The sequence below is a fragment of the Podarcis melisellensis genome, assembly GCF_964234715.1.
Source record: "Podarcis melisellensis genome assembly, chromosome: 1".
NCBI lineage: Eukaryota > Metazoa > Chordata > Lepidosauria > Squamata > Lacertidae > Podarcis > Podarcis melisellensis.
Window position 1 is genome coordinate 124701770 of NC_138528.1, and position 22212 is coordinate 124723981.

At 45.2% G+C, this 22212-nt stretch overlaps 1 protein-coding gene across 9 annotated transcripts in view; it reads right to left on the reverse strand.

The window, feature by feature from the left end:
- Positions 1–911: 911 nt before the first annotated feature.
- The window catches only part of MPP4 (MAGUK p55 scaffold protein 4), a 41918-nt gene continuing 20617 nt past the window's right edge, over positions 912–22212 (reverse strand). For 2 of the 9 annotated variants that reach the window (XM_081923478.1, XM_081923477.1), the window contains 11 exons: positions 21168–21185; positions 19426–19464; positions 16584–16604; positions 14781–14795; positions 12668–12709; positions 10092–10262; positions 7496–7576; positions 6567–6660; positions 4120–4228; positions 3118–3252; positions 912–1370 (listed from right to left, as the gene is read on the reverse strand). In XM_081923478.1, coding sequence (XP_081779604.1) covers positions 1179–1370; positions 3118–3252; positions 4120–4228; positions 6567–6660; positions 7496–7576; positions 10092–10262; positions 12668–12709; positions 14781–14795; positions 16584–16604; positions 19426–19464; positions 21168–21185 — 917 coding nt within the window. In that variant the 3' untranslated portion in view covers positions 912–1178. The remainder of the gene's footprint in view (positions 1371–3117; positions 3253–4119; positions 4229–6566; positions 6661–7495; positions 7577–10091; positions 10263–12667; positions 12710–14780; positions 14796–16583; positions 16605–19425; positions 19465–21167; positions 21186–22212) is intronic. The other 7 variants (XM_081923479.1, XM_081923480.1, XM_081923481.1 and 4 more) reach the window with 7 other exon arrangements.

The following is a 22212-nucleotide window of genomic DNA, read 5'->3' on the forward strand; positions in this document are numbered from 1 at the left end:
TTTGAGTAAATTGCAGAACGTCAGATTTCAGGGATAGCCTCCTGAAGCCTTTGGAGTGCAGCGGGAACTCGCGCTGCGCTCTGAAGGCTTCGGGTTCCTTTTGCTGAAGCCGGGAGAGCAAGACTCTCCTGGCTTCAGCAGAGAGGGAGAGCTGCACAGTGCCCCTTCAGCAAAGCGGGAGGAGAAATGGAAGGGGCTCCGTTTCTCCTGCCGCTTCGCTGAAGGGGCGCTGAGCAGAGAGGGGGATATATATTTTTTTCTTATTCTCCCCCTCTAGAACAAGGTGCGTCCTATGGTCGGGTGCGTCCTATAGAGCGAAAAATACGGTAAGAAGAAGAAGAGTTTGGATTTGATATCCCGCTTTATCACTACCCGAAGGAGTCTCAAAGCGGCTCACATTCTCCTTTCCCTTCCTCCCCCACAACAAACACTCTGTGAGGTGAGTGGGGCTGAGAGACTTCAGAGAAGTGTGACTGGCTCAAGGTCACCCAGCAGCTGCATGTGGAGGAGCGGAGACGCGAACCCGGTTCCCCAGATTACGAATCTACCGCTCTTAACCACTACACCACACTGGCTCTCACACTGGTAAGCTGCTGAAGTGAAATTCAAATGGTGTCACAAAAGCTCAGCCATGCCCGAGTGAGGCCAGAACTCTGCTGCCAGTTCTCCACTGTCATGTTAGCAGAGACTGCAATTCTTGCCAGACAACCCTGCCATAAATCAATAACAAAGACTGCTCCCAACTCAAAATCACCGGAAAATTAATTGTTGGATGGATCCTTGAATTTTTTGACTATGAGAGAGAGAGAGAGAGAGAGAGAGAGAGAGAGAGAGAGAGAGAGAAAGCAATCAAAATGCTACAAATAAAAGACATTCTGATTAGATTAATGCAGCTGGGTCACACAAATAAATGCAACAAAATATATTCTTTTATTATTCTTAACCATTATATTCTTACACTACAACAAAGCAACATATATTTTTTTGGTACAAAATTAATGTTACTGAACATACAATGCTTAAGAATGCCACACCAAACATTAATTTAGCTTTTTGCCTAATCCTCTCCAAAATTCCCTGCGAAGAATGAGATGTTCTCTCTGGCAATCCCAGCATTATGGTTATGAATGCTGTGAGACATGAACTATCGTTTTTGTGGAACTGTATAGCTCTGATAATTATGGCTGGTTTTCTGAGCATATCCACGTCGCCGGGACCCATTGGGGCTCATCTTGCGCTCGGCGCACAGCTGACAGTAGCTGCATGCAAGCCTCCTGTAAATTGTCGTTCACAATCACGTGATCGAAGAACTGACCAAACTGAGCTTCCATTTTCTTAGCTGACTCTTCCATCTCCTGCAGATCTTCTTCCTATAGAGAGCAAAGCAACAAGAAGCTCAAGGCAGAACTTGAGCTTATAGGCATGGCGAATAATATTTCAAGACCAACGGGGTGACTACTCTTAACATTTCTCAAGGTAAGAAGTCAGAAAACTGCACAGAATTTTTTTTTATTCGACAGATCAGTGTATAGTGATACCTCGGGTTACATACGCTTCAGGTTACAGACGCCGCTAACCCAGAAATAGTACCTCAGGTTAAGAACTTTGCTTCAGGATGAGAACAGAAATTGTGCTCCAGTGGCCCGGCATAAGCAGGAGTCCCCATTAGCTAAAGTGGTGCTTCAGGTTAAGAACGGTTTCAGGTTAAGTACAGACCTCCAGAACGAATTAAGTACTTAACCCGAGGTACCACTGTATACTGTACCTGTGTAAAAATTGTAACTTGGTGTAAATAAAATCCATAAACCTTCAACATGTATCCATAAAGAGATAAGAGTCCAGTTGTACTTCAAAATTGTTCATGAACTACAACTTCCATTCTGCTTTTCAATATCGGCTGAATAGAGTGCTAATCTAATGCCCATTTTGATAGCTGTGTTCTTCTTGAGTCTAGTAATACAGAACAAGCATGTGTGCTAATAGCACCTCCACATGGGGCTGTCTACTTGGCTGCCGTGATTAGTGTGGTTGTGGAAACCCAGTCTGAAGACCTGCAAATCACACAAACCACAATTGCTGAATGAAATTGTGGAGCTGGCTTTCACAAATGGCACGTCCATACAGGTGCTGCGAGGTTGTAATGTATTGGTAAAGGTAAAGGTAAAGGGACCCCTGACCGTTAGGTCCAGTCATGACAGACTCTGGGGTTGCGGCGCTCATCTCGCTTTATTGGCCGAGGGAGCCGGCGTACAGCTTCCGGGTCATGTGGCCAGCATGACTAAGCTGCTTCTGGCGAACCAGAGCAGCGCATGGAAACGCTGTTTACCTTCCCACCAGAGTGGTACCTATTTATCTACTTGCACTTTGACATGCTTTCGAACTGCTAGGTTGGCAGGAGCAGGGACCGAGCAACGGGAGCTCACATCGTCATGGGGATTCGAACCACCGACCTTCTGATGAGAAAGTCCTAGACTCTGTGGTTTAGACTCTATCCTAAACACTCTCCCTGCTGTTGTATTTGAACTAGACTCAAGAAAAAAAAAGGAAGAACTGAATATTGGAGAAGGGAGACACAGAAATCAAGATTCTCCTGCTGGGTAGGCTACAAAGAGGGAGGCATAACCATATTTAAAGAGGCCAAATAAAACTATTAAATAATAATAATTATTATTATTATTATTATCATCCACCCATCTGACTGGGTTTTCTCAGCCACTCTGGGTAGTTCCCAACTAAATATTCAAAACACAATAAAACATAAACCTCTAAATGTCAGAATTCTTTTACTCCCACAATGTTGACCCAAAGAGGTTTTTTAAAAATGTGTGATGTGATAAATATGAGGCTTTTAAAAGTTAAAGAGTACTAGTGTGTGTAACAGTGGACTTGGATTAATTGACTTCAGATCTGACTTCAAGCTTAATTGTCAGGGTAATTTTAGGGATTTCACTATTTCAGAGTCGCCCCCCCCCATATCCTCCATAAAATTGAAATGATTATCTTCTTCGCAGCATGGATTTGAAGATATTTTGCATACAAAGGCATATCAAGGAGGTGGTTGGGTTTCACACTATATCACATCAATCCATCCCCACCTCTCTCCTCCCCTTCTCTCACCTTAAATTTCATATTCACATAGTAGTCTGTGATCATCCGAGCATTTTTCCTGGACTGCTTCATACAGCTCAAGCTTGATGGCTTAATAAATATAATGTAGGGCTTCAGTTCATGAGTACGAGCCAGTGGAATACTCTGAAAGAGAAAAATACAATACAAAAAACCCCATGGCCATTTCAACTTGATGCGTTGCATTCACACAAGATAAATGCATTTGCCTTTTTCAAGTTTTATTCTGATTAAAAATAACTGTATATTTAAAAGACAGAGGCTACAATTCAAATATGAATATGCACTGACTCCAACAGGACTGGATCTATCCTCTCTGCAGTTTAAAGTCATTAAAGAACGCCTGCAACAAAAAAAATAGTATTACTGACCATTCGCAGTCCAGGCATCCTTCGGTAGCAATGCCATATTAATTTTCAAACAGAATTAAATCATGATTAGGTAAAGGTAAAGGGACCCCTGACCATTAGGTCCAGTCGTGGCCGACTCTGGGGTTGCGGCGCTCATCTCACTTTCTTGGCCAAGGGAGCCGGCGTACAGCTTCCGAGTCACGTGGCCAGCATGACTAAGCCGCTCCTGGCGAACCAGAGCAGCGGATGGAAACGTCGTTTACCTTCCCGCCAGAGTGGTACCTACTTACCTACTTGCACTCTGACATGCTTTCGAACTGATAGGTGGGCAGGAGCAGGGACCAAGCAACGGGAACTCACCCCGTTGCGGGGATTTGAACTGCCGACCTTCTGATCGGCAAGTCCTAGGCTCTGTGGTTTAACCCACAGCGCCACCTGCGCCCCTTACCAAAAAAATCATGATTACCGACGTATAATTATATACATGGATATTACTCACCCCTAGCCTTGTCATATTTGTATTTGTGCTCCAGACCACCTTTATTTCAAATTTCATTTCAGATTCTCCCTAGTCTCCAAATACGGAACCAAGGAGCTTTGCACATGACCTGTAGACGGTAACATTATTTTCTCCATGACTCACCTGAGGCTCTAAGTCCACTATGCAGATCTTCCCTTCATCAAGCACTGCACGTACGGCATCAATGCTCGTGCCGTAGAGATTCCCCTTGTACTCTCCATACTCCATCATTCTGCAAATGCAATCAACAAGGGAGGAGGAGACGGGCAAGGTGAGAGGGGCCGGCTTCAAGCAAAAGGTATTTAAAACCTTCACACCCTGTGCTTCAGGTGAACAAAATGTGTCGGGGAGGGTAGCAAAAACATTTCCTTCCGGGGTCCCACCAGAACTTGTATTTTGTTTTTTGCTGCTGTATTCTGCAACATGTCGCCGATGCCGCAATAGTGCACTGGCGGCGGCACAATCTCACGTCATTCTGTCCCAGAAACTCCAGCAGGTGCAGAATGCTGCAGCGAGGCTCCTCACGGGGTCTCAGCCATGGGAGCATATTCACCCAGTGCTTTTCCAGCTGCACTGGCTCCCGGTGGAGTACAGGGTCAGATTTAAGGTGTTGCTTTTGACCTTTAAAGCCCTTCACGGCCTAGGACCCTTGTACCACGGGACCGCCTCTCCCGGTATGCCCCACGGAGAGCCTCAAGGTCCATAAATAACAATACCCTAGTGGTCCCGGGCCCTAAGGAAGTTAGATTAGCTTCAACCAGAGCCAGGGCCTTTTCAACACTGGCTCCGGTCTGGTGGAACGCTCTGCCTCATGAGACCAGGGCCCTGCAGGATCTGATTTCTTTCCGCAGGGCCTGGAAGACAGAGTTGTTCCGCCTGGCCTTTGGCTTGGAGCCAATTTGATTCCCTCCCCCTCTTTCTTTTTTCTTTTTCCTTTCTCCTCCTGTGATGAGGCTACATTTAATATTTTAATGTTTCAATATTTTAATGTTGTATTTCAATCTTGTTTTTCAGTTGTATTCATTCAACTTGTTTTTATTATTGCTTGTTAGCCGCCCTGAGCCCAGCCTTGGCTGGGGAGGGCGGGGTATAAATAAAATTATTATTATTATTATTATTATTATTATTATTATTATTATTATTATTATTATTATGTTCTGCATCGCTTCTCTAGTATTGCTGCACTGCAACTGACTGGAGGGGAACTTTTGCACTGTAGCACGACGATAGCTGGACAACCTTCTCCCCCCGCCCCGTCCCTCTGGAACATTTGTGCTATAAAAAGTCAGAGGATATCAGCAGAAAGCTATTGGAAATGCACGGTCTGGAAATTATCATGAGCTCTGTTATGTACTAAGCTTGGATCCTAGAACAACAAGCAGGTAGAATCCAAGAATGCAACAACCTGATTGGCCTGCAGGAGCAGCCCAATCAGACCCCAGGAGAGAAGCAGAATCAGCCAATCAGATGGGACTCATTGTGTAAATAATGTATATAAAGCCTGAGGTTTTGGGGGCAGCGGATTCACTCACTGTTTTATGAGCTGCAATAAAGAGCATGAAATCACTATGCAACTCCGTGTATATTTCAAGTTCAAATAAAAGGAACATCGTGCATCTTACCTCGCACTGCACTCCATTGCTTTAAGCCGGGGTTTCCAAAACTTGGGTCCTCAGCTGCTTTGGGGCTACAGATCCCATCATCCCTGACCACAGGGTCCTGCTAGCTAGGGATGATGGGTCCAAAAACAGCTAGAGACTCAAGTTTGGGAAACGCTGCTTTAAGACTTGCCAATGTCCTCTTGTGCTTAGTTTGGCCCTGGAGAGCTTGAGAAGTACCGTATTCTTCGCCTATATGATACACCGTCCAATAAAGCGCACCTAGTTTTTTGGGGGGGAAATAAAGGGAAAAAACAGGGGGGGGAAGGGAAAACAGGCAGCTCTCTGCAAGCCGTGGGAGCCCAGCGCTGGCTCCCGCTGCTTGCGGAGAGGTCCGTGAAGCTTGGACGCGCTGAGCTCAGCGCGCGCAGGCTTCGGCATGCAGGCAACTCTCCGCAAGCAGCGGGAGCGCTCCCGCTGCTTGTGGAGAGCTGCGGGAAGCCTGGAGAGCGAGAGGGGTCGGTGCTTCACCGAAAGCCTGCATTCGCCCCATAGGACGCACACACATTTCCCCTTCATTTTTGGAGGGGGAAAAGTGCGTCCTATAGGGCGAAAAATACGGTATTTATAAAGCAGTACAGTGGTACCTCAGGTTACATACGCTTCAGGCTACATACGCTTCAGGTTACAGACTCCACTAACCCAGAAATAGTACCTCGGGTTAAGAACTTTGCTTCAGGATGAGAACAGAAATTGTGCTCCGGTGGCGCAGCAGCAGCAGGAGGCCCCATTAGCTAAAGTGGTGCTTCAGGTTAAGAAAAGTTTCAGGTTAAGAACGGATCTCTGGAACGAATTAAGTTCTTAACCCGAGGTACCACTGTACTTCACTCCACTGACTGTTAGTCCTGGTGCTCGACCACATGATTTTGAAACATAAGGAGAAAGGGCAAGAAATGTAAATCTAAGGATTACCTGTGACCGTATACCATATTTTCAAAGGTTTCCTTCAACACATAATGGTACTCTCGGCCATTCTCTTCATAGCTCTTTTGAGCACGAGTTGTGTCTGTTTAAAAAGAAAAAAAAATGGCAGCCCTGTTATAAACCTGTTAATTCCCTGGTAAATAATTACAGTGGTACCTCGGTTTTCGAACAGCTTAGTTCACGAACAACTTGGAACATAAAGGCTGCAAAACCAGAAGTAGGTGTTCTGGGTTTTGAACTTTTTTTCCAGAAGCCGAACGTGCTCTGTTTTGAGTCCCCCTGTTTTTCCTGTTGTGCTGCTAATCCCTCCCCCCATTGTAATTCAAGCCTTCCGTTTCTGATTGCAGTGTTCTGAGGTGATAGATATTTGGAGTGTATATTTGGTGCTTTTATTTTGCTATTTATTTTGCATTTTTTGTTTTGAGGCTTTTTCAGTTAATTTGTTTTTGTGACTGTGTGGATCCCAGTTCAGCTACTGATTGATTGATTGATGGTTTGTGTGACTGCGGAAATGGATAAAAGTCTCCCATCCAAACAATGACTATCATCAGTGCAGGTAAGAAATTTCTTAAATTTTTATTTTAATCATCTACAATACTGTTTTATTTATTTTATAGTACAGTAAATTGATAATTGCTTTCATTTTATGGATCAATGGTCTCATTATATAGTAAAATTCATGTCAAATTGCTGTTTTAAGGGTTGTTTTTAAAAGTCTGGAACGGATTAATCCATTTTGCATGACTTTCTATGGGAAAGCGAGCCTTGGTTTTGGAACGCTTTGGTTTTGGAACAGGCTTCTGGAACGGATTAAGTTTGAGAACCAAGGTACCAGTGTACTTGGATGAAACCTTTTGGCAAAGCTTCCCCTCTCCTCCTACTGCTAGAATGAAGGATACATGAAAAATGTCACGTACGTGGCACGGCACTTTGAAAGTGATGAGGGTTTATACCAATAAGCCGCCGCCGTAGCTCATTCACTCCCACACCTGAAGGACCTGTTTCAAGAAAGGAAACAGGTAAGTGCCAAATGAATGCATCATGTCCCCAGTACAATGTACCCTATCTGTAACAGAAGAAGAGTAGTTTCACATGACCAGTAAGGCTCACCACAATTCCTCAAAGTTAGATAAAGAGTAGAAAAACAGATTTCTTTGTAGAGGTGGCAGTGAACACCTGCTTTTCTGAAGAGATGCCAATGCAAGAATTACAGGTGTACCACCGGGACCACATAACACCGGTCCTGAGAGATCTGCATTGGCTCCCAGTACGTTTCCGAGCACAATTCATAGTGTTGGTGCTGACCTTTAAAGCCCTAAACGGCCTCGGTCCTGTATACCTGAAGGAGCGTCTCCACCCCCATCGTTCAGCCCTGAGATCCAGTGCCGAGGGCCTTCTGGCGGTTCCCTCATGCTAAAATAAAGTCATATTTACTTGATGTGTGCTTCATGATAAGATTCCCACTTTAGTACCATTTTGTGTTACCAGAGTCAAGAGTGCAATAGGCACTCCCAGTATACCTGAAGAAGTGTCTCCACTCCCATTGTTCAGCCCGGACACTGAGGTCCAGCTCCAAGGGCCTTCTGGCGGTTCCCTCTCTGCAAGAAGCGAGGTTACAGGGAACCAGACAGAGGGCCTTCTCGGTAGTGGCACCCGCCCTGTGGAACGCCCTCCCTTCAGATGTGAAGGAAATAAGTGGCTATCCTATCTTTAGAAGACATCTGAAGGCAGCCCTGTTTAGGAAAGTTTTTAATATTTAATGCTGTATTGTTTTTAACACTTGATTGGGAGCTGCCAAGAGTGGCTGGGGAAACTCAGTCAGATGGCCAGGGTATAAATGATAAATTATTATTATTATTACCTCATTTTATTGCACTTTGCACGATTGCGCTTCATATATCCATTATTCCTTACAAGGGCTTGGGTTCAGTTGCCGGCAGCCTGGCTGCTCCCGGGAGAAGGAAGCTCCAATGCTCCTCTTGTGGCCACAGGACTGGGGCTAGAGCTGGATCCCAACCCACGCCCCTGCAGCCAGGGGGGTCTGGCTTAATAAGACTACAGTATAAAGGTAAAGGTAAAGGGACCCCTGACCATTAGGTCCAGTCGTGGCGGACTCTGGGGTTGCGGCGCTCATCTCGCTTTATTGGCCGAGGGAGCCGGCGTACAGCTTCCGGATCATGTGGCCAGCATGACTAAGCCGCTTCTGGCGAACCAGAGCAGCGCACGGAAACGCCGTTTACCTTCCCGCTGGAGCGGTACCTATTTATCTACTTGCACTTTGACGTGCTTTCGAACTGCTAGGTTGGCAGGAGCAGGGACCAAGCAATGGGAGCTCACCCCGTTGCGAGGATTCAAACCGCCGACCTTCTGATCGGCAAGTCCTAGGCTCTGTGGTCTAACCCACAGCGCCACCCGCGTCCCTTAAGACTACAGTATAGTGTAAACATAAATTTTACATGCACTGGGAAACAAAAAAAAGTGACTTGCTTTATTTCAATATTTCTTTTATTGCAGTGGTCTGGAACTGAACTCGTGATATCTCCAAGGTATGCCTGTACTTTCTCTGTGCAAATTCAAGGGAAGTTATGAGGTGAGGTGAGTCCCACTGATACAGTGAAGGGCGTGCGCCTGATGTGCAGGTATGCGCAGGAGTTTGCTAACACAGCTGTTTCAGATTTAGCTGTGGCTAGTGGCTCGACACAGATCTTGGAACCCAAAGTCTTGAAAGGGGTACAGGGTTTGTCCTTAAAGGATGGGAAACCACACCAAAGGCTGTGTGTGTCAACACTGATTCCTCAGAGAGGAACAAAGCTAGGGTTCGAGTCCCAACAAAGCCAGTTATGAAACTTCTTGATAGTCAGGAGAGCTATGACGCCAAGACTAGTCAGAAGTGCAAGATGGTGAAGGCCCAAGGCCAATCCAGTTGCAGGTAGTTCCAAGAGTGGAACGGGTGATACAGGGGTATACTGTGTGTATGACATCTGTATGGTTGTTGCAGTTACACTGATGACTACAACACAGTTCATGAAACGGGGGAGGATGTTGGAGATTCATTCCCTGTGTCTGCAGTCATGAGATTGTTGTCTATCACACGACGGTGTATGTTTTCATTCCACAGTGTGGGAAGTGACGGAGACAGGATGTTTGGTATTACTGTGTTCCGTGAAGTGGGACTATTGTCCTTTCTTTCTTTCTCTCTTTGCTGCCTGATGAGAAAGAGGAAGGAGCTAAGTCAGAATGCTCCGAGTGTATCATATGTAAATAAATGTCGATTAGCCAAAATGCTGAGTTCTGTTATGGAAACTGTGAATACTCTGTGGATCCCTAAGCGTGTTAATGCCTTTTGGAATCAGTAGCTGTGATGTTCAGGCAGAAGAAAGATTTTGAAGCTCCCGACCGACCAGGTGGGAGAGAACATGCTAGTCGGGCATCTGTCTCTACCAGGGTCCTACACGAGAGCAGGGCGATCCTAACAGTAACTAGGTAAGTTGTAGGCAACTTGTTGCAACTCACCTACTAGCACAATTAATCTGTTTCGGTCGCCAGGGTGCCTCTGGTACCTCACCACTTCTTCATAAGGTGCTGCTGTGGCACTGTAGCAGCCGCTGGGGCACCGGGTGTAGCACGGCAGGTGGCTGTTACGGCATTTCCTGCGGCACAGGCGCATACTTCTCCGGAAACCGGCTGAAGATGGAGAATGGAGTACTGGTCACGGAAGGAATGTGATGGGCACACTTGATCGGTTAGCAGGGCCAGCCTGCAATATTTTTGGCACCTCAGATGGCCTCCCCACCCCGTCACATCATAACCTGGAACTCCCCATCCTAGCAGACAGATAGACCATTATTGTGTTTGGCCTCTCAAGTCCAAGACAGAGCTGCTCTCCCCCCACATTTCTACAACTGATAGGATTGTAGAGTTGGAAGAGTAATCTCGGCTAAAGCATCCACTCGTTCGAGTCCTACCCTCCAGAGCAGAAGAAAGCAAGTTTGCTCCATCTTCAATGTTTAGATATTTGAAGACCGCTTGTGACAAACTCCCTATTTAACTACTTAAATAGTCATACCTCGTGTTGCATGAGGTTCCTGCTGCGTCTTTTCAGCTTGCAGCGCTCTGTCTCGCTGTTCTAGCTTGGGGATGGCTGTGCAAAGCCTCTGCAGGGCAGCCTTTGGGCTCTTCCCTGACCTGCTCTTTGGGGCTGGCAGTGGCAGAAAGCAGTGCTTCCCCCCGCCAGCCCCAAAGAGCAGGTAGAAAGGAACCTGAAGCCTCCGGAGCCCGGCGGGAACTCACAACACGCCCCAGAGGCTTCGGGTTGCCTTCACTGAAGCCTGGAGAGCAAGAGGGGTCAGTGCGCACAGACCCCTCTCGCTCTCCAGGCTTCCAAGGTAGCCGCCTGCAGCCTCCCGAGCGCAGCGGGAACACCCGCTGTGCTCCGGAGGCTTTGGGTGAATGCACCTTGAACGCACCTTGATTTAGAGGGGGAGAACAAGAAAAAAAAAATTCTGTTCTCCCCCTCCTATTGTCCGGTGTGTCCCATAGAGCGGAAAAATACAGTAAATTCCCTGCATGCCATTTGGCGAGCCTTGGAAGCTGATGGCAGTTTCTGTGAAAATAACATTTGCTGGAATAGACTGTGGTCCATCTCAATGGTTGCTCCATTCCAACAGCAGCTAGCCAAAGGCCTCTGAACAGTTGACGAGCTGGCCATGGAAGTGATGCTTAGTCCCTATTTTTTCTACAGAAGGGGCGAGGAGATGTTGTTGGGCTCTCATCATTCCTGACCATTTGGCCATTTGGCTGGGGTGGGTAAGAGCTGGAGCCCCAACCACATCGGGAGGGCTACAAATTTTTCATCTCTGACCTGCAACATCTGATATTCAGAACTATGCTCTCCCTGAAGACACGGGTTCTTCTTAGATCTGATGGCCAATATCCGTGGGTCTAGCTCTCACTGAGGTGGTAAAACTTGTAAACCACTTCGAACTACAGCTATGTCAACATTTAATGCAATTCTCAGGATGGTTTAGATTAGAATGAATTCATAGGAATTAGTGGGTCTTTCTGATTAGCCCATAATAAAAGCTAAGCAATTTGGAGTCAAAAGCCTCTGAAGTTGGTGGAAATTCGCCCATTTTTATCAGGCAGAGGGAACCACAAGAGCTATAAACTTATTGGAGAGGTGGCTTGGCAGGGACAAACACCTTCAGTATACCTGAAGGAGCGTCTCCACCCCCATCGTTCAACCTGAGGTCCAGCGCCGAGGGCCTTCTGGCGGTTCCCTCGCTGCGAGAAGCGAGGTTACAGGGAAACAGGCAGAGGGCCTTCTCGGTAGCGGCGCCCACCCTGTGGAATGCCCTCCCATCAGATGTCAAGGAAATAAACAAATATCTGACATCTAGAAGACATGTGAAGGCAACCCTGTTTAGGGAAGTTTTTAATGACTGATGTTTTAATGTATTTTTAATCTTTTGTTGGAAGCTGCCCAGAGTGGCTGGGGAAACCCACCCAGATGGATGGGGTAGAAATAATAAAATTACTACTACTACTACTACTACTACTACTACTACTTGAACTACAAAACAGAACTGTACAGAAGAGTGGCTGGTTAGAGGCTTAAAATGAAACAGTGGACTTGGATTAACTGACTTCAGATCTTACTTCAAGCTTAATGGTCAGGATAATATTAGGGATTTCACTAAAATTGAAATGATCATCTCCCTCGCAGCAAAGAGGGAGCCAGTGTGGTGTAGTGGTTAAGAGCGGTGGACTCGTAATCTGGTGAACCGGGTTCGCGTCTCCGCTCCTCCACATTCAGCTGCTGTGTGACCCTGGGCTAGTCACACTTCTGTGAAGTCTCTCAGCCCCACTCACCTCACAGAGTGTTTGTTGTGGGGGAGGAAGGGAAAGGAGAATGTTAGCCGCTTTGAGACTCCTGAAGGGGAGTGATAAAGCGGGATATCAATTCCAAATCGAAGGAACATTCAGGAAGAAAGCACAAGGTGAATGCACCTCAAATACAACAACAAGGAACTACTTTCACAGGGAGCAACAGCACAGCAATTCTCCAGTCTCTCAATACAACGACGTACTAATGAAGACCCGCTTGCCAGATCCACTGAATTCTTCCTCTTCTGCAATGTGAAAAAAGCAACATTTTTTTTAAAGTCAGACAAATTATGAAAAGCCAGACTGATTATCAAACTGCAGGATTTTACCTGTTTTTTCATACAAAAGATGCAGCTAGTATCGTTTTAATGCCTAAGAGTGCCACCCAAAAGGTGTAAGAGACCAGATTTACTACACCCAAAACACCGTGAACAAAACTATACTTTAAAAACGACAGCGCAACGGCGGCAGCCCTTCACAACAGCACATTTTAAGCTCTTGTTTCTTATATGCCTAAGTTGCTCTCTCACATCAGTTTTAAGAAATAGCCCTCTCTCAATTTGTGCTTCGCTTGCTAAAGGTAAAGGTAAAGGGACCCCTGACCATTAGGTCCAGTCGCAGATGACTCTGGGGTTGCGGTACTCATCTCGCTTTATTGGCCGAGGGAGCCGGTGTACAGCTTCTGGGTCATGTGGCCAGCATGACTAAGCCACTTCTGGCGAACCAGAGCAGCGCACGGAAACTCCGTTTCCGTTCCCGCCGGAGCGGTACCTATTTATCTACTTGCACTTTGACGTGCTTTTGAACTGCTAGGTTGGCAGGAGCAGGGACCGAGCGACGGGAGCACACCCCGTCGCGAGGATTCGAACCGCCGACCTTCTGATCGGCAAGTCCTAGGCTCTGTGGCTTAACCCACAGCGCCACCCGCGTCCCTAGATGTTCAGAGGTAGTACATCCCTAAATAGGTAAAGGTAACTGAACGGTTAAGTCCAGTCATGGCCGACTCTGGGGTTGCGGCGCTCATCTTGTTTTATTGGCCAAGGGAGCTGGTGTACAGCTTCCAGGTCATGTGGCCAGCATGACTAAGCCACTTCTGGCGAACCAGAACAGTGCATGGAAACTCCGTTTACCTTCCCGCCAGAGTGGTACCTATTTATCTTCGCTTGCTAGTTGATGGTAAATTTTAAAAAGTGCTTTCCAAATTGTCAGTTAGGTTGGCCTAAGTAAAAGAAAGCACAGAAGGGTGGAGAATTATTATGAAATTGGTTTGCCCAGCCTAGGTGTGGACCCAGTGGCCAAATAATGGCAGCTGAATGCCTACTCTTGATCGATATTGCTCAGTTTTATGATCAATTTTTATTGTTTTGTTTTTTTGCCCACTGCTTAGAAATCACAATACTAAAGCAATATCTAACTAGCTAAAATAAATATATTTTAAAACAAACCTCTTTCTTTTTTTTTGACAGAAGGCACCAGTTATCTTCAATATGACACCTGAGATGCGTGTGTTTCAATACCCACCCTACTCCCCTGACTGCAGTTTGTGCTGTTTTTTATTCTGAACTTTAATTATATATTTTACTGCATAAAATTAAAACCCCTCAAAGCAGTTTTTTAAAAAGAACAAAGCAATAAAGTTATTAGTAAAAACAGTTAATTAAAACTACTATTTAAAATTGTAAATGGTTGTCAGTGCCCTGGGACCTGCTGGCGAATATTGCCCTGCTGAGCAATAATAAAACTATCTATTAATAATGACACCTTCTCTTTCTAAGGACTCAGGCTGCGTAAGTTGCCCTGAAATATCCTTCCAAATAAGAAAGAAATATGGAACCATTTTTTACGTGTTAAAAACTGGCTGAGGACTGTATTTATTTTCTGACCACACATCAAATATGCCACGGAAGCACTCAGGTGCAAAAATAAGCCGCTAATATATTTGTCCACCATCCTAACGTGCTAACCAAATAATCAAAGCACACACACGCACACACACACACACACACACACACACACACACACAGAGCACAAAACCTTTCCTCATATTTCCAAAGAGGCTGTGTAGAACCTTAACTTACATAAGGGTTGGTTAGTGCTTAGTTAATACAAATGTGTTATCATGTGGTAAACATACATTTGCTAAGTGTGCATCCATGTCCCTGCTCGGGTCCATCCCATAATTTCTCTGCATATATACCTGACATGACTAGAAGGAGGCAATTCAGTATATAAGTCTCTGACATCTCTAGCCATAAAGAAATGACCAACAACCTACTTTGGGGAATCTGGAGGGAAAGGGGGGAAATTCAAAGTTACCTTCTTTAAGCTCCTCTGGCATTGTTGCATAAAAAAATAAAAACAGGAGGGCATATTAAAAATTAGGTCTGTGAAAATCACATCCAAAGCAGTAATAGCAGAACATGTAGATAATTCAAGTATGACTAGAGCTACTTTGTACAAAAGCAAGCATTTCTTACTAGTACTTTCAAAATATCTAGCAACCACACCCACCCACCATCTTTCTCCAGGGACTGCAGACTTTGCAACCTGCTTCAGATCCCCCTCAGTGTGAACACTTCACATCCCAGCTCTTCATATGCCCCTTATCAATGCTTCTTAACAGATGTCCTCTGTCTCAAATCACATCTCACCATTTTGAAAAATCCCTATGACTTCTAAAATTTGGGTGCTATTTTGAGGTGGGATTCCATCCCATACCAGTTCAGGTTGTGCGATTGCAGTTGGCTGAGAGGTCTTGCACAATAAACTCGCTTCCTTACTTTTTGCAGTAAGGAAAGTGATGGAGAATGGAGAGAAAGATGCTTGATGTAACATCATCTAACCTCCCCACAAAGAAATCAGGATGAATGCTCAGGGAACAGGTTTGTCTGGAAGCGTCATTCAGCTCTTGGGCTATGGACATGCCAAAGCTTTAAAACATATTTGAAACACGTTTTCCCCCTCAAAGAATTCTGGGTACTGTAGTTCAAAGGTAAAGGGTAAAGGGACCCCTGACCATTAGGTCCAGTCGTGACCGACTCTGGGGTAGCGCGCTCATCTCGCTCTATAGGCCGAGGGAGTTGGCGATTGTCCGCAGACAGGTCATGTGGCCAGCATGACTAAGCCGCTTCTGGAGAACCAGAGCAGCACACGGAAACGCCGTTTACCTTCCCGCCAGAGCGGTACCTATTTATCTACTTGCACTTTGACATGCTTTCGAACTGCTAGGTTGGCAGGAACAGGGACTGAGCAATGGGAGCTCACCCCGTCGTGGGGATTCGAACCGCCGACCTTCTGATCGGCAGGTCCTAGGTTCTGTGGTTTAACCCACAGCGCCACCCACGTCCCGTACTGTAGTTTACCCCTCACAAAATTGCAATTCCCAGCAAGCCTTAACAAACTACAGTGCCCAGCATTGAGGGAAAGAATGTGTTTTGAAGGTATTGTTTGTACACAGTTCTTTCCACAAGTGTACTGAAGTCACTGCAGATGCACTGGAAAACCACAAGCATACCTTCGGATTTGTTCTAACAATCTGAACCATGTAAAAAAAAAAAACACAGGACCACCGCTCAAGATTTGCTTGTTAAGGAAGCATGATCTCACTGCTGGGTGTTCTCAGTTGCTTTAAGACCGATTTGCTCAGTTTACAGACAGATAAGCTTCACATAAACCTGCCCTACTTTTGTATATAATGTGCAAATTCATCCTAGTATCCAAGTGTCAAAAGGGATCCTCCTCCATCATCAGGAGTAATAAGGAGGCCATGAAGTAGATTAGCTCTTCAATCACACTTATATAATGTAATCTCATTATCTTCCAGCTGTCCTCTCATAACACGTGCGTGGTCTGGCAGTTTTCACCGTATGTATGGGAGTCATTCAAAACTGAACGAACGCGGCGAGGGTAACCCAATTGGTCTCAAATGTGTTTTCATTTTGGTGATTAAAATCTCCAGATCTGGCTCAGAAAAGCCTGAGACAGCAAGCGGCTTTCCAAACGCACAAATGGATCCCACAGTACACTTTTAAAATGAAACTGATCACCTCCACCACACGCTTATTATCATTACGAAAAGTATAGTCAGTAACACAAAATTACCAAAAGAAGTATACTCACCAGACTCAAAAGTCTCCTCGTCTTTTAAGTCACCCAGGGAGCAAAAATAGCAAATACATTTCATTTCAGTACTATCCTCATCTAAGATAATTAAAACTCACCCCATCAGAAAGGTCTTCCCAACCCCACAGCAACAAGACACACTTAGTTTCTCATTTCCTCCTCTGATCCGTGCTTAGGGGCCAAAGTGCACATTACAGGACAGAGCCATAATTGGATCTTATTTTTAGTTAAAAGCAACTGTGCTGTGGGGATGGGCGCCAAATTGGATTGCAACAGCGGGACTGAGGAGACAGGGCACTTAAACCTTTTGCCCCACACTTATTTCAATCCAAACTGCATCCCCAACACAGCCCGAGTAAAGGAGGGGAAAAAGAAGAGTTCCAGAATATTTTGATTCAGTGTTGGGTAACGTCATTCATCGCAACATACAAAGCCCTCCAAGGCTTTATATCTAGAGAGACAATGAATATGAAATGGCTTTGTAAAATTGGTGGTGGCTTTGATATTAAGAGGAATGTTATGTATTGAAGTTCTCACCCAGGGCCAGCAGGGGGATACTGTAGATAGTTATGCAAATAAGGGATCAAAAGTGACGTTCAGTGATTGGATAGTTTTAGAAAATTGTTACAGTTACATTGTACTGGAGCTCTATATAAGCAGACTGACTGAACCCTTCAGTTCAGTTCTGTCCTGGCCTGTGAATAAGCAAGAGCTGTTTGAAGAATCGCTGAGTCGTCTGATATGTTCACCCACAACTTAACAAGGAATGCTCTGATTTCACACTCATTCAACAATCTGAACTAGAAGCATTTCCCACTGAATTAGGAATAACAGACTCAGCATATTAGATCAGAGGTACAGTCCCCACTGTCCATGCTCATGCAAGTTTAGCCAATTTCAGAGAGTCTGCTTGAACTCATCCTTAGCTCAAAGGATTGTTCCCAGAGATCCCTTTCACAAACAGAAGGGACAGGAGTTCATGAGAAAGGCAGGTGACTTTTATCAAATCCTCCTTTCCACTGCAGTCATTCATGCTGTCTCCCTTACTACTCTCCCAACCCTGCAGAGAAGCTTTTCAAGGTGCACAAGGAATTGGTTGACATTTTCTTCTAGAGAGAGCATCTCAGGAGCAGAACTCCTCTTGTTGAAACTCTACATCCAGCCCATATTATCCCTTCTCCATTTATGAGCAAGCAGGTCAGAAGATGCAATTTAGCATGAGGTTCCCCCGCTCAAAAGACTATGGTCCCTTACCTTTCCCGCCCCAACCTGGCCACAGTCATCCATGCGACGGTCACCTCTAGGCTTGACTACTGTAATTCGCTCTACGCGGGGCTGCCCTTGAAGCTGTCCCAGAAACTCCAGCGGGTGCAGAATGCTGCAGCGAGGCTCCTCACGGGGTTTCTGCCGTGGGAGCATATTCACCCAGTGCTTTTCCAGCTGCACTGGCTCCCAGTGGAGTACAGGGTCACATTTAAGGTGCTGCTTTTGACCTTTAAAGCCCTTCACGGCCTAGGACCCTCGTACCTACAGGACCGCCTCTCCTGGTATGCCCCACAGAGAGCCTCAAGGTCCATAAATAGCAACACCCTAGAGGTCCCAGGCCCTAAAGAAGTCAGATTAGCCTCAACCAGAGCCAGGGCCTTTTTACCACTGGCTCCGGCGTGGTGGAACGCTCTGCCTCATGAGACCAGGGCCCTGCAGGATCTGATTTCTTTCCGCAGGACCTGTAAGACAGAGTTGCTCTGCCTGGCCTTGGAGCCAATTTGATGACCTCTCCCTCTTTCTTTTTTCTTTTTCCTTTCTCCTCCTGTGATGAGGCTGCATTTTAATATTTTAATGTTTCAATATTTTAATGTTGTATTTTAATCTTGTTTTTAAGTTGTATTCATTCAACTTGTTTTTATTATTGCTTGTTAGCCACCCTGAGCCCGGCCTTGGCTGGGGAGGGCGGGGTATAAATAAAAATTATTATTATTATTATTATTATTATTATTATTATTATTATTATTATTTCATTTTTGCATTTTTCCATATTCAGTAATGTAAGTCACACAAACCCACATTCTGCTTATCCAGGTACTGTACTCTTAGAATTGCCACCCTCTATACGTTTTAGGCACGGCAGGAGAAGGCATCCTTTAGCTGGAGCTTCTGCAAGGTATGTGCCTTCTATATAACAAAAATGGTAGCTATGACTACTCTTGTGCCTCCTTAGATCTGCAGAGGAAGAGGGAAACGCTAATCCTTCAGCCCATTTGAATTCCTTGCTGTACAAATATCCATAAGCTCAAAAAACAGCTTGGTAGGGAGGAAAGCTTTTTAGCTTGTGAGACTTAACTGTATTTTTTGCTCTATAAGACTCACTTTCCCCCCTCCTAAACAGTAAGGGGAAATGTGTGTGCATCTTATGGGGCGAATGCAGGCTGCGCAGCTATCCCAGAAGCCAGAACAGCAAGAGGGATTGCTGCTTTCACTGCACAGAGATCCCTCTTGCTGTTCTGGCTTCTGAGATTCAGAATATTTTTTTTCTTGCGTCTTATAGAGTGAAAAATACAGTAACTTGTGAAACAGTCACAAGAGAGGCTTAAACTGTGTAATCAAGCATTCCTTACAAAACTTATACTTCTCCTGCTGGCTATCTTTATTATGAGCATCACTTGATAAAACCAGAATGGTAACACGTTAAAAATAAAATAAAACACACACTTTGTTTTGCACATTCCATCAGAGATAATTTAACAGAACATTTCACCTATACCCAGGTTTGTGGTCCCTTTTGCACAACAACAACAACAACAACAACAACCACCACCCACCCAAACCCAAAGTTAATTACCTGTTTCTACACACTTCTCATCAATCTGCATGTCTTCTTCTGTTTGTTGTATGGAAAAAATGGCAAGCAGAAACAAAAACAGGCCATGAGTTTGTTTGCTTTTAACCTAACACAATGATATAAACAAATCACTAATCCAACCAGAGATCCAATTTCTATCAATTTTCTCTGGCGTTTCAGTATTGTACCATGGGGCAATACAGGGGTGGGGAACATTAACAGGTATGTCTAAATTCAGGTAGGTAGCCATTGTTGGTCTGATGCAGTCGAAATAAATTAAAAAATTGTCCAGTAGCACCTTAGAGACCAACTAAGTTTGTTCTGGATATAAGCTTTCGTGTGCATGCACACACTTCTTCAGATACTAGGCATGTCTAATTTTCTTTTAGACTGAGGCTACATTTCACTAGGGATGGAAAAACCAGTCCATTTCAGTTTTCTCAGTTGTTCCCCCTTAAATTGGAATTTAAACTGAGTCTTAAATTCAGTTCCCTGTTTTTCTGCAGAAGTTTGCCCTTCTTTTAAAATCCGCATGCATTTCACTGCAAATTTCTCCGAACAAACACGTTTTCGTACGCAGCTTTTACTAAATGTGCTCATTTTTGCAAGCAGTTTCTCCTAACAGAATGCATTTTTGTGTGTCATTTTTCACTGATATGTTCATTTTTTAATGTACACATTCCCCTAATGTATGCAGCTTTGTAAGAATTGTTTAGATGGACAACTACTCTGCAAAATTCAGATAAGTGCAAATACTGAAGGGTGGCTGTAATTCAGCTCTCAGGTTGCTTCCAAAAGTGCAGATTTAATCTGGCTTTAAATGTGAGGGAAGAGCGCTGGGTCCCACGCAGGAGGAGGAGAAGGAGGGCCACAAAGTAAAACAAGACTGGCTTGACACATTTCAAAGTAAATGTGTACCATACCCTCCAACCTTTCTCCGGTGAAAACAGGGACACCCAATTCCATAATAATAATTTTATTATTTGTACCCAGCCCATCTGACTGGGTTGCCCCAGCCACTCTGGGCAGCTTCCACATATAAAAATACAGTGGTGCCCCGCAAGACGAACGCCTCGCAAGACGAAAAACCCGCTAGACGAAAGGGTTTTCCGTTTTGGAGGCGCTGCGCAAAACGAATTCCCCTATGGGGTTGCTTCGCAAGACGAAAAAAATCTTGCATCCCCCCGCGGGTTTTTTTCGTTTTTTTTGCCCTTTTCTTAAGCCGCTAAGCCGCTTATCAGCTGTTCTGCTGATAAGCCGCTTAACAGCTGATCGCTGGAAGCCTCTTGACAGCTGTAGCGCTAATCCGCTAAGCTGTCAATGGGCTTGCTTCGCAAGACGAAAAAACCGCTATACGAAGAGCCTCACGGAACGGATTAATTTCGTCTTGCGAGGCACCACTGTAATAAAACATTAAACATTTAAAAACAGGGCTGCCTTCAGATGTCTTCAAAAAGTTGTATAGTTACATCTCCTTGGCTCCAGGGTCGCATAACTCAACACTTCTCTGATGAAAATAGGGACATCCTAAGGAAAAGTGGGACATTCTGGGATCAAATCAGAAACCGGGACGGCTTCTGTAAATCCGGGATTGTCCCTGGAAAATAGGGACACTGTGTACATTACCATCTAACGATCTCTCCTCCATGAGACCATTCGGTCTAGAGATGAAAATTACCTAATTGCACCACTGCTTGGCATATCTAAAAAGAAATATATGACATTCAGACGCCTGTGCTTACCTTCTTCCACAGTACTTACTACTCACAGAAAATCCATGGAGGAAATGAAAAAGAAAGTAAACAGTAGAGTTAAGGAGACTGCCAGAACTTTTGCTCTACACACACACACAGAGAGAGAGAGAGATTCCAACAGATGAAAATATACCAGGAAGAACCGTAACTCAGCAACTGTTGTGCAAGCAGAAGTTCGCTGGTTCAGTCTTCCACAGCTAGGATTTCCCTGTCTGAAACTCCAGAAAGCTGCACCCAGTTTGACTTCCAAAACGTTTGGAAACCAAGGCACGGCTTCGGACTGGAGTTTCCTGCAGCCTATCAGAAGCCCCGTCAGACGTTTGGGTTCCATTTGCAAACTGGAACAGTCACTTCCGGGTTTGCGGCGCTCGGGAGCCAAAATGTTCGAGTCGCAAGGCATTCGTCAACCAAGGTATTGAGCTAGATGTACCCTATGGGTTTTGTCACTGCCCCTCAATGTATGGCGGGGTCTGATTTGTGCTCTAGTCAATGGTGGGACAGTGTTCTCAAAGCTACAAACATGAGTCTGACCAGACTGCGGGAGGCAGTGGATGACAGGAGTGCCTGGCGTGCTCTGGTCCATGGGGTCACAAAGAGCCGGACGCGACTAAACGACTAAATAACAACAACAACAATGGTGGGAGAAAACTCAGCAGTGACCAGAGGATTGGAGAAGATCAGTCTACATCCCAATCCCAAAGAAGGGCAGTGCCAAAGAATGCTCCAACTACCGCACAATTCCACTCATTTCACACGCTAGCAAGGTTATGCTTAAAATTCTACAAGGAAGGCTCAAGCAGTATGTGGATCGAGAACTCCCAGAAGTGCAAGCTGGATTTAGAAGAGGCAGAGGAACCAGAGACCAAATTGCAAACATGCGTTGGATTATGGAGAAAGCTAGAGAGTCCCAGAAAGACATCCACTTCTGACCAAACTGTGGGAGGCAGTGGAAGACAGAAGTGCCTGGTGTGCTCTGGTCCAGGGGGTCAAGAAGAGTCAGACACGACTAAACGACTAAACAACAACAACAACA